This window comes from Erpetoichthys calabaricus, chromosome 8 (genome assembly GCF_900747795.2).
Source record: "Erpetoichthys calabaricus chromosome 8, fErpCal1.3, whole genome shotgun sequence".
NCBI lineage: Eukaryota > Metazoa > Chordata > Cladistia > Polypteriformes > Polypteridae > Erpetoichthys > Erpetoichthys calabaricus.
The window spans coordinates 29,554,590-29,569,303 of NC_041401.2; the positions used below are offsets into that span (position 1 = coordinate 29,554,590).

Sequence of the window (14,714 nt, forward strand, 5' to 3'; positions counted from 1 at the left end):
ATCACGAAATAATTTATCATTTACATGGGGACTTTATCCGCCGCGCCCTACTGTATAGTCCTCGTGACGCAAAAAAAAAAAAAAAAAAAAACTTCACATAGTGTCTCTCATAACTACTGGAAATACTCCATGGAAAAGATGACCACTTTCGGCTGAAATTGTCCTGCATGCAAATGTGCAGACGTCTGTGACTTTCTACGAAAGCAGCAACTTTTTGAGCCCGAAGACCCCCTCAGAACTTGGCCGTTGTTCCCTGCTAAGAGTTTACTGAACGAATAAAAAAAATCAACATGAAGGTCAGTAAAATGTACTAGATGTGCTGGAATCTGAGGGTGTAAACTTTGAATCGAAGTATTTCTACTTTACCAAGACTCGCTTAATGCAAATTGTCCGAGGTGTTAAAGTATAAGTGTAATAATTCATAACTTTAAATTAAAATATATACTAAGCATTATAAGGCGGCTTTTATTAATGAATCAATTTGTTATTATTATTGTTTGCTTAAGTTTATTGTTTTTTTACTTGTAAACATTACTGACGCGCATTGCAAAAAAATCTTTTTTTTTTGTCTTTTTCGTTCTAGACAGCACTTAAAGTTTTGCTGGGTCTGGTGGCAGTTGCTGTCATCGTTGTTCTGATCGCAGTTCCTGTAGTGGTGTTAAGTAAGAACACATCTTTTTTTCCCCCTAAAACTGTATTTAATTTACATTAATGTGCAATTGACCTATAGATTCGCATCTCTTTTCACATTAAATATATAGTGTCCGTGCGTTATTCACTCGACTCAGACATGACCTGATCTGAGATCATCGGCGCAATTAACTGCGCAATTGCGCACAAACCGTTACACGGTGTCAAAGTTAATCATTAATTTTTCCAAAGCTCTTCAACGGGGCCCAAAAAAAGTTTTCTTATTATATAATAGCAGGGTGACTGAAACATAATTTTAAATTAAACAGTTTGCTGTTGTTAGTGATATTAAGAAACAATGAAATGAGACTTTCGAGAAGCGAAAAAGTGCAACTGAATTGCGGCGAAATGCAGAGCAGGCTCCTTCCTGTTTCACTAGCAAAAGACGGTGCATTTCAGGTACTAAAGGAATGAAGAATTGTGACAACGAAAGGGAGTCAGTTTACTATGGTGTTCCCTCCTCACTCGTGTGTGTTTTCTCTTTGTAAATGACTTCCTCCTTCACGCTGTAAATCAGCTTGAATGATGATACACAGGCCACGTAACTGATTCCCCCAGCCATGCACTTCACTTAAGGGCTGCAAATTCAAGGCTGCTGCTGCTAGAGCAGTTTTCTTTTCCAGCCCACTTTTATATGTTTAGTATGTAAGTTAAGACTAACCTCAAGGTGATGTTTTCAGACATTGGAATGTCCGTTTCTGCACACTTTTACAAAAGTTATTAGAATGCCACTGACCAATTAAACAGTTGCCAAAACATCTGTCCTCAATTTCAAGGCTTCGTTTTTACCAGCAGGGAATGTGAAGGCAGTTAAGTAAGTTTGACTGAGACTTCCACATTTAACTTTTTATGTATATATATTTTTCTTGTTTTAGAGCTGGCAGAAGTAGCAAATTTAAGATGAGGATTAAGTACGCGGTACATGCTGGAAAGACATTTCAAATTCATAACCACTAACACTTACCGTATCTTCAAGTGATCCTGTAGACTGTGTTTAGTGATTACTTAAACTACCCAGGCGGGCTTCTGATATCTGGAACATTAGCATTTGTGCAAATGTGGAAGTGAAACTATAACACATTCAAATTAATTCAGTGATATTTAATTTACAAATTCATACAGTGTATCGTTCTGTTCTTTTATACTAAGTACATACATGTATTATTGAAATATGGCTAATTACTTAATGTAATGCTTTGCAATATGCAGTATTTTTTGTTTTTCTCCTTTTTCCATAAATATGTAAATATTTTGCCGTGCCCACTCTGGTGCAAGCAACATATAATTGACTATAGGAAGAAGCATGGACTTCTAAGCTAATGTCTGCTACCCTGAGTGACCAACCATGTGTCTTATTTATAGTCTTAGCAAATGCAGGGCGCTTAAAACCAAAAGGCATGTCAGTGGGTATCACAGGAATGTGTGGAATGAACACATCTTCTCCTTCAGCTTTGACAGTTAAAATTATCGCTTCTATCACTTTTGGCATGAATTTCTTCACACATACCTTGCTCCATTTTACAGTTTTGCTGGTTCGATATTGCACAATAGCATTTTCAGTGAACAGTACCGACATTTTTCATGTGTCAAGGAGTTGAAATAAAGGTGAGCGGGCGGAGGGTCCAGGTTTCATGGTAGCCTGTCTTGTCCGCATGTCCTTAGAGAGTAACTATGCAAAATTCGGTCCAGACCAGTCAAAGGCATTATGATTATATAGGGAACACACTAACATTACATTTTATAGATACAGATGAAGGTTTAAAAGTGAAATATTTTATTATTAATTCAGGACACTTAAATTCAAAGTACTGTGTAAGTTAATAGCCTTTTAAAACATTTAAAACAATCTGTAGTATTTCAGTAAATGTTAAACTATCTACAACAATAAAAAGTATAATATGAAATCTTGAACATGACTCCATTTTTACTATAATACAGAGAACAGAGAAATGCATAAAAACATTTGTCTGGATACACAATTTCATGCATTCAAATTCCTCCAGTGGGTCATTGGTCAATTCTCTTCAAGTCAAATGAATTGTATACATTCCTGTGCAATTGTATACATACACACACATACACACATATATATATACTAGAGGGCTTTGCCCCTTGCTCGCTTCGCTCGCCAAACCCTGTGTTTGCTTTTCTGGGCACACTTTTAAGATTTTTTTTCTTTGAATTGTTGTTATTTCATTAGTTTTACTTTTATTTCAGAACATGTAAAAACAATATTTTTCGAGTCCAAATATGCTGAATCTTTTAAATGAGGTCAGTCAGATATGTGTTTAATGACTTTGTCAGGTTAGAGATAATGAAAACTGGAATTCAAAAGACCCAAAAAAACTTAGGCGTGAAACACATGCAGAGCAAGATACAGAATATGAAAGCAGAAAAAAACGACAGTGTCAAAAAAAGAAAGTAAACATCACATTAGCGCAAAAAAAGAGAAATCATTACCCGGAGAAATAACTAAAAGGCGAATAGAGATTGAATATATGGACACAGGTGAGATGTCAGAAGTATGTAAATATTGTAAGGCTTTGAAGTTTAACTCAGAGAATTTCAAAAACGGGGTTTACCTCACATGCATTTATTGGTTACTTTGCAAAAAAAAATTAACTGCTGATGATGACGTAGATCGCTTTGTCTGTGCTGAAATTCCAATCAGAGAAACCTATCCTGAATTATCTCTAACCTGCTCTGCATGTGTTTTGCCCCTATGTTTTGTAACCTCTTTATGACCTTTTACTTTGTTTCCTACTCTGTCTTTTATTTCTGACCTCGCTTTGTCCTGCTTTTTTTTCAATGATACCTGGTCCGTGGTGATTATTTTCCCTTTTTTGAGTATTAATTTCTGTTTGTTTGCGCAACTGTGATCTTTACTTTCTTTTTTTTATACTTTCTAATTTTCCTACTTTCATATTCTTTAACCTTCTCCACATTTGAATCACGCATATGTTTTTTTTTTTTTGGAGCCTTTTGAATTGCACTGCTTTCATAATCTGCTCTGCATGTGTATAGCGCCAACGTTTGTGAACGTCTTTATGAAGTTCTACTTTGTCTTTTACTCTGTCTTTTAATTCTGAGCCGACTGGATGTGCTTTGTTTCAGTTCCACTTGTTACAGGCTGATAATTACTTGCCTTATTTTCTGAATTTGCACCTAGATTATTTTTTATTTTTTCTTTCCAACACTTTTGAGTCCCTTTTCTCCGCGCTGCTTTCTTCTTTGCTTATTCATCGACGTTTCATTTATAACGTACTAGCAAAATACCCGCACTTCGCAGCAGCGAAGTACTGCCTTAAAATTGTTATTAAGAAGAAAAGTAAACATTTTTAAAGTGAGGGAAAATATACAAATAATTATTTGTTAAGGATCTCTTTGTATACCACGTTGTCAGTTCGGCCCTATAAAACCTGCTTAACTTTTGTAAGTAAGCTGTAAGGAATGAGCCTGCCAAATTTTAGCCTTCTACGTACACGGGAAGTTGGAGAATTAGTGATGAGTGAGTCAGTGAGTGAGGGCTTTGCCTTTTATTAGTATAGATACCCTACAAAGGCGGAGCCATGATTCCGGTTGGACTTGATACTGTTGATTCACTGTGGGAATTAGTAGTAATTGACAGTGGAGACAGAGAGGTAAAGCTCAGTTCCCTTAACCCACCTGAGATCTGTGAATTCTCATTGTCCACCTCACTCATATTTTTGCTTCCACTTTCGCTCTCGACTGGAGCCGATGCTGCAGTGTGAGGTCCAAGTAGATCCGTTCCTTCGCCAGTCTCTTCCAAATAAGTCTCTGACAGGCCGTATTGTAAACTTAAGACTGGATTAGGCTTTGATGAAGCTTTAGTTGCCTTTTCCTTATCTTTCTGAACCTTTGATCTTCTGCTCATGATTTAATGTACATATACGTAATTAAAACCTCTCAGGTTGATTAAATACAGGATACCTCAAAAAAGGCAAAATAACATCGCTGTCATTAGAGTTCCATCCTAGACATCCATTTCTCACAATGGATGAGACCAACAGTTCTTCGATGTGTTCATTTAGCTCTTTATGAAGAGCTTCATTTGCCAAACAATTTACTCTTACCACCAATTTTAAATATGTACTCCTTTAAACCATTGTCCGCTATATTCTTTATAGCAAAATACCCGCGCTTCGCAGCGGAGAAGTAGTGTGTTAAAGAGGTTATGAAAAAGAAAAGGAAACATTTTAAAAATAATGTAACATGATTGTCAATGTAATTGTGTTGTCATTGTTATGAGTGTTGCTGTCATATATATATATATATATATATATATATATATATATATATATATATATATATATATATGTACACACACAGACACACATAAACATATATATACATATACATATATATATACATATCTACATATACACATATCCACATATACACATATATACATATACACATCCATATATATATACATATATATATATATATATACACAAATCAACATATATATAGACACACATATACACAAATACATACACATATACATATATACATATACACATACATACATACACACATATATATATATATACACACACAGACACATATATATATTTACATATCTACATATATATATAGATATCTACATATATATATACACATATATATATATATATATATATATATATATATACATATCTACATATATATATATACACATATATATACATATCTATATATATATATATATATATATATATATATATATATATATATATATATATACATATAGACATACATATAACCATACACACATTTATATATATATATATATATATATAGCAAAATCCCTGCGCTTCGCAGCGGCGAAGTACTGCTTTTAAATTTTATTAAGAAGAAAAGAAAACCTTTTTAAACTGAGGGAAAATATACCAATAACAATTTGTTAAGGATCTGTTTTTTTGTGAAGCTGCCTTTACACAGCTTCTCCGCTGTTTTATAAACGAACGCCATATAAGGCCGTCCTTTCTCCTTGCTTCGCGGTTCTGTAGTGTTTTATTGTTTGTTTATTACGATTGTTATAGTTATTGTGTAGCTATTTGAGACTCACTTTTCTGTTCAGGTACCCATTTCCTTTATGTAATCTGCGGATACTCCGCTATTTTTTGTTCGTTTATTACGATTATAGTTATTTATTGATTCCCTTCTTTAGTTGACTGCCTGCTCATATAAGGCGCTCTGCTGTTTTTTTGTGAAGCAGCCTTTACACAGCTTCTCCGCTGTTTTATAAACGAACGCCATATAAGGCTATCCTTTTTCCTTGCTTCGCCAAGGAAGCAGCCTTTTTATTTAATCCACGGGTTCTCCGCTGTTTTCTTGTTCGTTTATTACGATTGTTATAGTTCTCTTTGTATACCATGTTGTCAGTTCAGCACTCCAGTTGTAATATGACCAAGCCGTGCAAGCTTACTGTTGAGAATGCAACGTACAGTGGTGTGAAAAACTATTTGCCCCCTTCCTGATTTCTTATTCTTTTGCATGTTTGTCACACAAAATGTTTCTGATCATCAAACACATTTAACCATTAGTCAAATATAACACAAGTAAACACAAAATGCAGTTTGTAAATGGTGGTTTTTATTATTTAGGGAGAAAAAAAAATCCAAACCTACATGGCCCTGTGTGAAAAAGTAATTGCCCCCTGAACCTAATAACTGGTTGGGCCACCCTTAGCAGCAATAACTGCAATCAAGCGTTTGCGATAACTTGCAATGAGTCTTTTACAGCGCTCTGGAGGAATTTTGGCCCACTCATCTTTGCAAAATTGTTGTAATTCAGCTTTATTTGAGGGTTTTCTAGCATGAACCGCCTTTTTAAGGTCATGCCATAGCATCTCAATTGGATTCAGGTCAGGACTTTGACTAGGCCACTCCAAAGTCTTCATTTTGTTTTTCTTCAGCCATTCAGAGGTGGATTTGCTGGTGTGTTTTGGGTCATTGTCCTGTTGCAGCACCCAAGATCGCTTCAGCTTGAGTTGACGAACAGATGGCCGGACATTCTCCTTCAGTATTTTTTGGTAGACAGTAGAATTCATGGTTCCATCTATCACAGCAAGCCTTCCAGGTCCTGAAGCAGCAAAACAACCCCAGACCATCACACTACCACCACCATATTTTACTGTTGGCATGATGTTCTTTTTCTGAAATGCTGTGTTCCTTTTACGCCAGATGTAACGGGACATTTGCCTTCCAAAAAGTTCAACTTTTGACTCATCAGTCCACAAGGTATTTTCCCAAAAGTCTTGGCAATCATTGAGATGTTTCTTAGCAAAATTGAGACGAGCCCTAATGTTCTTTTTGCTTAATAGTGGCTTGCGTCTTGGAAATCTGCCATGCAGGCCGTTTTTGCCCAGCCTCTTTCTTATGGTGGAGTCGTGAACACTGACCTTAATTGAGGCAAGTGAGGCCTGCAGTTCTTTAGACGTTGTCCTGGGGTCTTTTGTGACCTCTCGGATGAGTCGTCTCTGCACTCTTGGGGTAATTTTGGTCGGCCGGCCAATCCTGGGAAGGTTCACCACTGTTCCATGTTTTTGCCATTTGTGGATAATGGCTCTCACTGTGGTTCGCTGGAGTCCCAAAGCTTTAGAAATGGCTTTATAACCTTTACCAGACTGATAGATCTCAATTACTTCTGTTCTCATTTGTTCCTGAATTTCTTTGGATCTTGGCATGATGTCTAGCTTTTGAGGTGCTTTTGGTCTACTTCTCTGTGTCAGGCAGCTCCTATTTAAGTGATTTCTTGATTGAAACAGGTGTGGCAGTAATCAGGCCTGGGGGTGGCTACGGAAATTGAACTCAGGTGTGATACACCACAGTTAGGTTATTTTTTAACAAGGGGGCAATTACTTTTTCACACAGGGCCATGTAGGTTTGGATTTTTTTTCTCCCTAAATAATAAACACCATCATTTAAAAACTGCATTTTGTGTTTACTTGTGTTATGTTTGACTAATGGTTAAATGTGTTTGATGATCAGAAACATTTTGTGTGACAAACATGCAAAAGAATAAGAAATCAGGAAGGGGGCAAATAGTTTTTCACACCACTGTATAGTTGTACAGGAGAAAAGCAATCTTGCCTCAAATCAATGGCAACCTTTTGTAGGTCTATGAACTTAATTAATGCGTCACTCGCTCGCTTCTTCTTGTTTCGCTGCCTTCTCAATTGTGTAATGAATGTTTTCAGCGCTCTTTGGGGCTCTTACTTGTTTTCTACGTACTGCGTTCACAGTCAGTTCACGTGATTACGTGGGAGGCGTGATGACGCGATATGCAACTCCGCCTCCCACGGCCGTCGAGCTGCAGTCTATTACAGTATATGGACAAAAAAGAGGTTCCAGTTATGACCATTACGCATAGAATTTCGAAATGAAACCTTTGTAAGTAAACTGTAAGGAATGAATATGCCAAATTTCAGCCTTCCACCTACATGGGAAGTTGGAGAATTAGTGATGAGTGAGTCAGTCAGTGAGTGAGTGAGTGAGTCAGTGAGGGCTTTGCCTTTTATTAGTATAGATTGTCCTTATACGCTTTATATGCACTGAGACCCTGGATCTGTATATGCTCAAATCCTTCACAAGACTGAATGTTTTGCTGCCTATTGTCCTATTTGATAGATTGTAAGTAGGGCGTGTCTTGCAAGAATCTCATGTTCTATGTCATTGCGAGATGGTCCTGGGTCAATCTCTTGGCACAATGTCTCATGTTTACGGTCCCCACGAGACGCACTGTGGCAAGTCTCTTTTGTCTCACGGGTCTTTTAAATGTCTTCCGAGAAGATCACGTATCGTAGCCTTGCTTTTGCTTTCCAGGATTTTTTTATTATATATATATATATATATATATATATATATATATATATATATATATATATATCTATACTAATAAAAGGCAAAGCCCTCACTGACTCACTCACTCACTCACTGACTGACTGACTCACTCATCACTAATTCTCCAACTTCCCGTGTAGGTGGAAGGCTGAAATTTGGCAGGCTCATTCCTTACAGCTTACTTACAAAAGTTAGGCAGGTTTCATTTCGAAATTCAAAGCGTAATGGTCATAACTGGAACATATTTTTTGTCCATACACTGTAATGGAGGAGGCGGAGTCACGTATCGCGTCATCACGCCTCCTACGTAATCACGTGAACTAAAAACAAGGAAGAGATTTACAGCACGAGTCGCACGCGGGAACGAAGGTAAATGATGTTAATTTTTGACTGTCTTTTAATACTGTGTAAGCATACATATTAACACATGTGCAATTAAACGTGTGCATTTACGGGGTGATTTCTCAGGCTTAAAAGCTCACCTTTTATCAAACGCGGGAACAAAGGTAACTGACGTTGTTCACTGTCTTTTAATACTGTGTAACCATACATATTAACACATGTCCAATTAAACGTGTGCATTTACGGGGTGATTTCTCAGGCTTAAAAGCTCGCCTTTTACTAAAAAGGTAAATGCAAAACTATTTTCAATCAGTTTATTGAAACGCTCCCGTTAAGGATTGCAATAACATATTCGCGAGATAAAAGAACGAAGTAGGGGGAAATGGAGGAACAGCCGCAAACAGCGAAGAGCAAAAAATTAATTAAACAATTGAGAACGGACCGAGTTAAGCATACAAGCATGTTCATAAGGGAAACAAAGCACGGTGTAAAACGTAAGTTTAAATTAAGTTTATAGAAACGCTCCCGCTGCGGATTGCAATAACATATTCGCGAGATAAAAGTTTAATGAGAAGACACGAGGTATAAACGAACCACACGCCGTGGCGCAACATTAGGGGCAACAGTTTCAACCATTCTATGATCTGCTTCTCGCAACTGAAAGACGGCACATGGCGGATGTTAGCCGACTTGCTGACCGCAACGTTAGGGGCTTCAACTATGGCGCTGACGCCACATCTCAGTGCCAGCACTTTGCAGACTCTACTTAAAAGACACGCCCTCCTCACTGGACAGTTAAAAACACCAATCAAACTAATGATGACATCAAGTATTACCCAATCAAAAGTAGGAAAGGAGGCATCTTCATAAAATGCGTGTGGGATGATTTGCATGACACGCTGCTTTAAAAAAAAAATGATAAAAAAAATACGGGATAAATCCCGTCCAGTATTGATTCAAAACGGGACGCGCAATTTCATTCTCAAACACGGCACGATTCCGTATTTTAAAGGACGGGTGGCAACCCTACAGTGCCAGGTAACCACCCATACAATCAGATTGTCATTCAGACTAGGAATGCAATGAATGTAATTACCCCGATCTACATACAAGGCGAAAGTCTTGCAACATTCAAAGATGATGGTTTGGGATAATTAGTACTTATTAACTACACCATGGAACATAAAACAGCTTATGAAGCCTTGAACCGAAAAAAGCAAGATCTCAGAGATCGTAAAAAAAAAAAAGGAGGTAATGTCGTTTTACTCGCTGTAGATTTTAGTCAAACATTACCAGTTATTCCACGAGGGAGACCAGCAGATGAACTCAACATGTGTTTAAAATCCATGCTTCTCCCACGGTCGGTTATATGTCACGTGTTCTCGGGTAGGTACACCAAAAAATGTATATATTTAAGCATGTAATGGGCAAAGAAAAAATGAGGTATACCCGAAGGCACTGCAGTAGTACTCAATGTAACTTTACTTCTTAAATGTTAATGTTTTACTGTTTAATAATTTATACGCTTCTTATATATTGTTCAAATTCTTTTATCAAAATACCAGTGACAGCGCAATGCACGATAACATGGAGTGAATACACCATACGCATCTGCCCACGGCCGCCCTGGTGTGCGCAGATAGGAGTTGATTCTAAAATAAAATAAACATAAAAAGAGTGATACAATCATCACCCATAAAGCGGATAGCAGACGTGACGTATTATATGTGTACCACATTTCAAGTCAATAGGTGAAACGGTTTGCAAGCTACAGGTGATTTAAAATCCTGGACAGACCAACGAAAAGCCACGGTAGCAAATTATAGAAGAAGATTTTACTGTTTAATAATTTATATTTATATGAAATGTGCTTCTTATATATTACTTCATATTTTCATATGATAATGATGTTAATGTTGTTTATATTGATTTCTATGTTATTGTAAGTGCATCTATGTGTGTATATGTATGTATGTATGTATGTATGTGTGTATATATATATATATATATATATATATAAAAAATATATATATAAAAAATATATGTGTATATGTATATATAATATATCTGTATATGTGTGTATATGTGTGTGTATATGTGTATATGTATATATATATGACAGCAACACTCATAACAATGACAACACAGTTACATTGACAATCATGTTACGTTATTTTTAAAATGTTTCCTTTACTTTTTCATAACCTCTTTAACACACTACTTCTCCGCTGCGAAGCGCGGGTATTTTGCTAGTATATATATATATATATATATATATATATATATATATATATATATACATATACATATATATATATATATATATATATATATATATATATACATATACATACAGACACACACACACACACACACACACATAAATACATACATAAATCTGTACGTTGGTGGCATATTTAAATGGTATGAAAACACAACTACACAGGAGAGAAAAGATCATCCATAGGTTTGTAATATTTGCTCAAACAGTATTTTTTAATTTGTAGTAAAGTATTGACAACTAAATTGAACTCCCATAATAAAGTGGGTAGCATAATGTAGAATTTAAACCACTCAAGATATCCATTTTTCCAACCCTGAAGCAGTAAAGGCTAAGTGGTTAAGCTATCCACATGACTGCCAGTTCTGTTCCCATCTCTAACGTATCGTGTGGCCCTAAGCAAGTCACTTAAGTACTCCAAATGAAAATTAAGTGTAAAATAAAATCCTATAATTTTGTACCTGTAAAGCACATTGGAATGGTTTTAGGGTGGCCCACAAAAAAGTGGCCCACCTCCACCAAGACGACTCCCGTCTCGTCTGCCCTCAGATAGACGGGTGCAGTCGTGTCGCCTACCTTGTTTCCTTGCTGTCTGACCCCTGGAAAGTACTTTTGTGGTGGCAGTGTACTGAAATGGTCAGTGAATACTAGTGCAGCCAAAATTAGTTATTCGTTGCAAGAAAGAATTGCAATACTGGGAAATAAGGGAAATTTTCGCAGATCAGTTTCCTCACAGACAGCCAGTTAAAACAAGAATCCAGAAGTTAGTGAAAAAGTGGTGCACAACAGGTTCCATTTGTAATGCCAAGAAGTTGAACACTGAAAATGCGATGCAGAGAATCGATCCCATGATGTTAAATGAACATGCTGAAACGGGCACAGAGATGTACTGACACACAAGGAGTTCACTTTCAGCATGTTCTGTAAATGTGAGTACCACATTTGATAATTTTTCTCTTCAATGCATAATGCAGTCATCTCTGTGGAGGCAGGCCACTTTTTTGTGGGCCACCCTATACAACATCATATATATACTGTATGTATAGTATATACAGTGATCCCTCGCTATATTGCGCTTCGTCTTTCGCGGCTTCACTCCATCGCGGATTTTAAACATAAGCATATGCGAATATATATCGCGGATTTTTCACTGCTTCGCGGATGTCTGCAGTCTACAGTACGTGTGCTTCCTCAGTTGATTTGCCCATTTGAATTCAAACAAGGGACGCATTTGAATTGAAACAAGGGACGCTATTGATGGATGGCTGAGAAGCTACCCAATCAGAGCATGCGGTTAAGTTCCTGTGTGCTGCTGATTGGCTCAGCGACGGAGTGCTGCATTAACCAGGAAGTACTAATCTCACTCATTCAGCGTTAACGTGCACAAGCGCCAACAGAAGATGCAAATGATTGCAGAAAAGGTAAAAGTTTTGGATATGTTGAAGGAAGGAAACAGCTACACCGCTGCAGGACACCATTACAGCATAAATGAGTCCACGATTCTTTTTATTTAAAAAGGAGGAAAAGCATATAAGATCTACGGCCACAGTGTCTTTTAACCAGGGCACACAATGAGTTGCAAGTGGACGTTGTAAGGCAGTAGTCTGGATGGAATCTGCTTTAGGGATTTGGATTGAAGAGTGATGGAAGAAGAACAACGGCGGTGCTAAACAGTCGCCTGAAGAGGCTCCTTTAGAAGAGCTGTAACGCTATCCTTTGTTGTGCAGTAAAATTAAACTCATCGTTATCGGACAAGTCGTCGTGTCATTGTTGGTGAGTAACCATAATTAATTATTTACGTACAGTACTTATTACATGTACATAGTTTAGTGTCACTGTACACACATTTTATTGTATACAATTTTTCTTGCATTGTACGCATTTATTGATTGTGGCCTGTTTGTCGTAATGGCTGTAACATATGTGATACTGGAGACGCTCGATATCTTTAAAATAATATTTAGGTTTTACTGTATGTAAACTGTGTTTACATACATAATTTAAAACGAATCTTACCTAATATCTAAGAGAATACAAAGGGTTTATGCTGTATAATTGTGCGTGAAATGTTTATAATAGTGTGGGAGAGTTTATAAGGGCTTAAAATATATAAAAATAACCACATGAACATATGGTTTCTACTTCGCGGATTTTCTTATTCGCGGGTGGCTCTGGAACGCACCCCCCGTGATGGAGGAGGGCTTACTGTATATATATAAATATATAGTGAAAGAATCACAAACACAAAAATAAAGGTTTGGGGTAGTCACCCTGCATACATGAAAACAAGCAAGGAAAATTGAGAATAATTGGTGTTTTCAGATGGAGCTCAGGAATAAGCTGGGTAACAAAGAACAAAACAGTGGTTATATAGAGTCATGACAGGAAGGGGTGTGTCCAGAATTGTCTGAACCAGAAGTGAGGTCATCAGGCAGGATTTCCTTTTGTAAGTCTGCAGATTAGGAAAGACAGAAAGTGTAAGGCAGGGGTGCCCAATACGTCGATCGTATTGACCGGTAGATCGGAAAGATAGTGCAGGTAGATCGCAATGCATTCAAAAAAAATTTTTTTAAATGTTACTCCATCATATATCCTCCCTATGCCATTTGCCACTTGATTGACATACAGGGCTGCCAGTCTGAGATCACTTTTCTTCTAACACACTGGTCATCCCGCACACACGATCAAACGTGCGAGCTACTGCAAAACTCCAGCTATCTAAGTGATCTAGTTAGCCTTCCAATTTATATCGACTAAAGAAGGGATTTAAAAAAAAAATTTTCTATCGGCTGGATGTGGAATTGGAAGATGATTTTTTTTTCTCACATTGTCACCATCGAAGTGCGTTTATCTGATCTGTCAATCTATCATTGATATTCCAAAGAAGGAAAATGTGGAGAGGCACTTTCGAACTGTTCATAAAAACTAAGAAACTGACTTCCTTCTGAAAAGCGATTTGAGAAAGAGAAAGGAGAGGGAACTAAAATCGCAGTTAATCAGACAGCTGTCATTTTTCACTCAGCTGAATTCAAAAGCAAAGGCAGACAAACCGAAGCAAAAGGGGGTGCAAATGTTGCCATATGTGGCGTAATTTCGCTATTCGTAGGAAAATTTTATCGCCAGCAAAAAATATAGGAATAAATTAAAAAAAAACACTAGGAGGGCGCATTATGAAAACTCAGGCCACAAATACTTAAAGGTGAGACATGCTGCATTTAGGGAAGATTTTGAGGGTGAATCACTCGCAGTGAAGCACACTGTTTCACCTAAAACTCCTCTACAGTGGAGGATGAGATTTTGATACTACAGAATGACATTCAGCTGAAGTATAGGGCTTATGGACAGTTTTGGAACTTACTCACAGAGGAAAAGTACCCAAACATGAGGAAATGTGCTACCTCCTTGACTGCATTATTCGGCTCTACTTATTTATGCGAGTCAGACTTTTCCCAAATGAAGATTATGAAATCCAAATACTGTAGTGACCATAAATGTATTGAATTGTTATTGTGCCATAAGGGTTATTCAGTTAT

The 14,714-nt window shown here is 37.1% G+C and overlaps 1 protein-coding gene across 1 annotated transcript in view; it reads left to right on the plus strand.

Moving 5' to 3' along the window:
• Nucleotides 1-290: 290 nt before the first annotated feature.
• Nucleotides 291-14,714, plus strand: part of fap (fibroblast activation protein, alpha) — a 106,538-nt gene continuing 92,114 nt past the window's right edge. Inside the window, exons 1-2 of the mRNA XM_028806401.2 lie at nucleotides 291-296; nucleotides 584-662. Coding sequence (XP_028662234.2) covers nucleotides 291-296; nucleotides 584-662 — 85 coding nt within the window. The remainder of the gene's footprint in view (nucleotides 297-583; nucleotides 663-14,714) is intronic.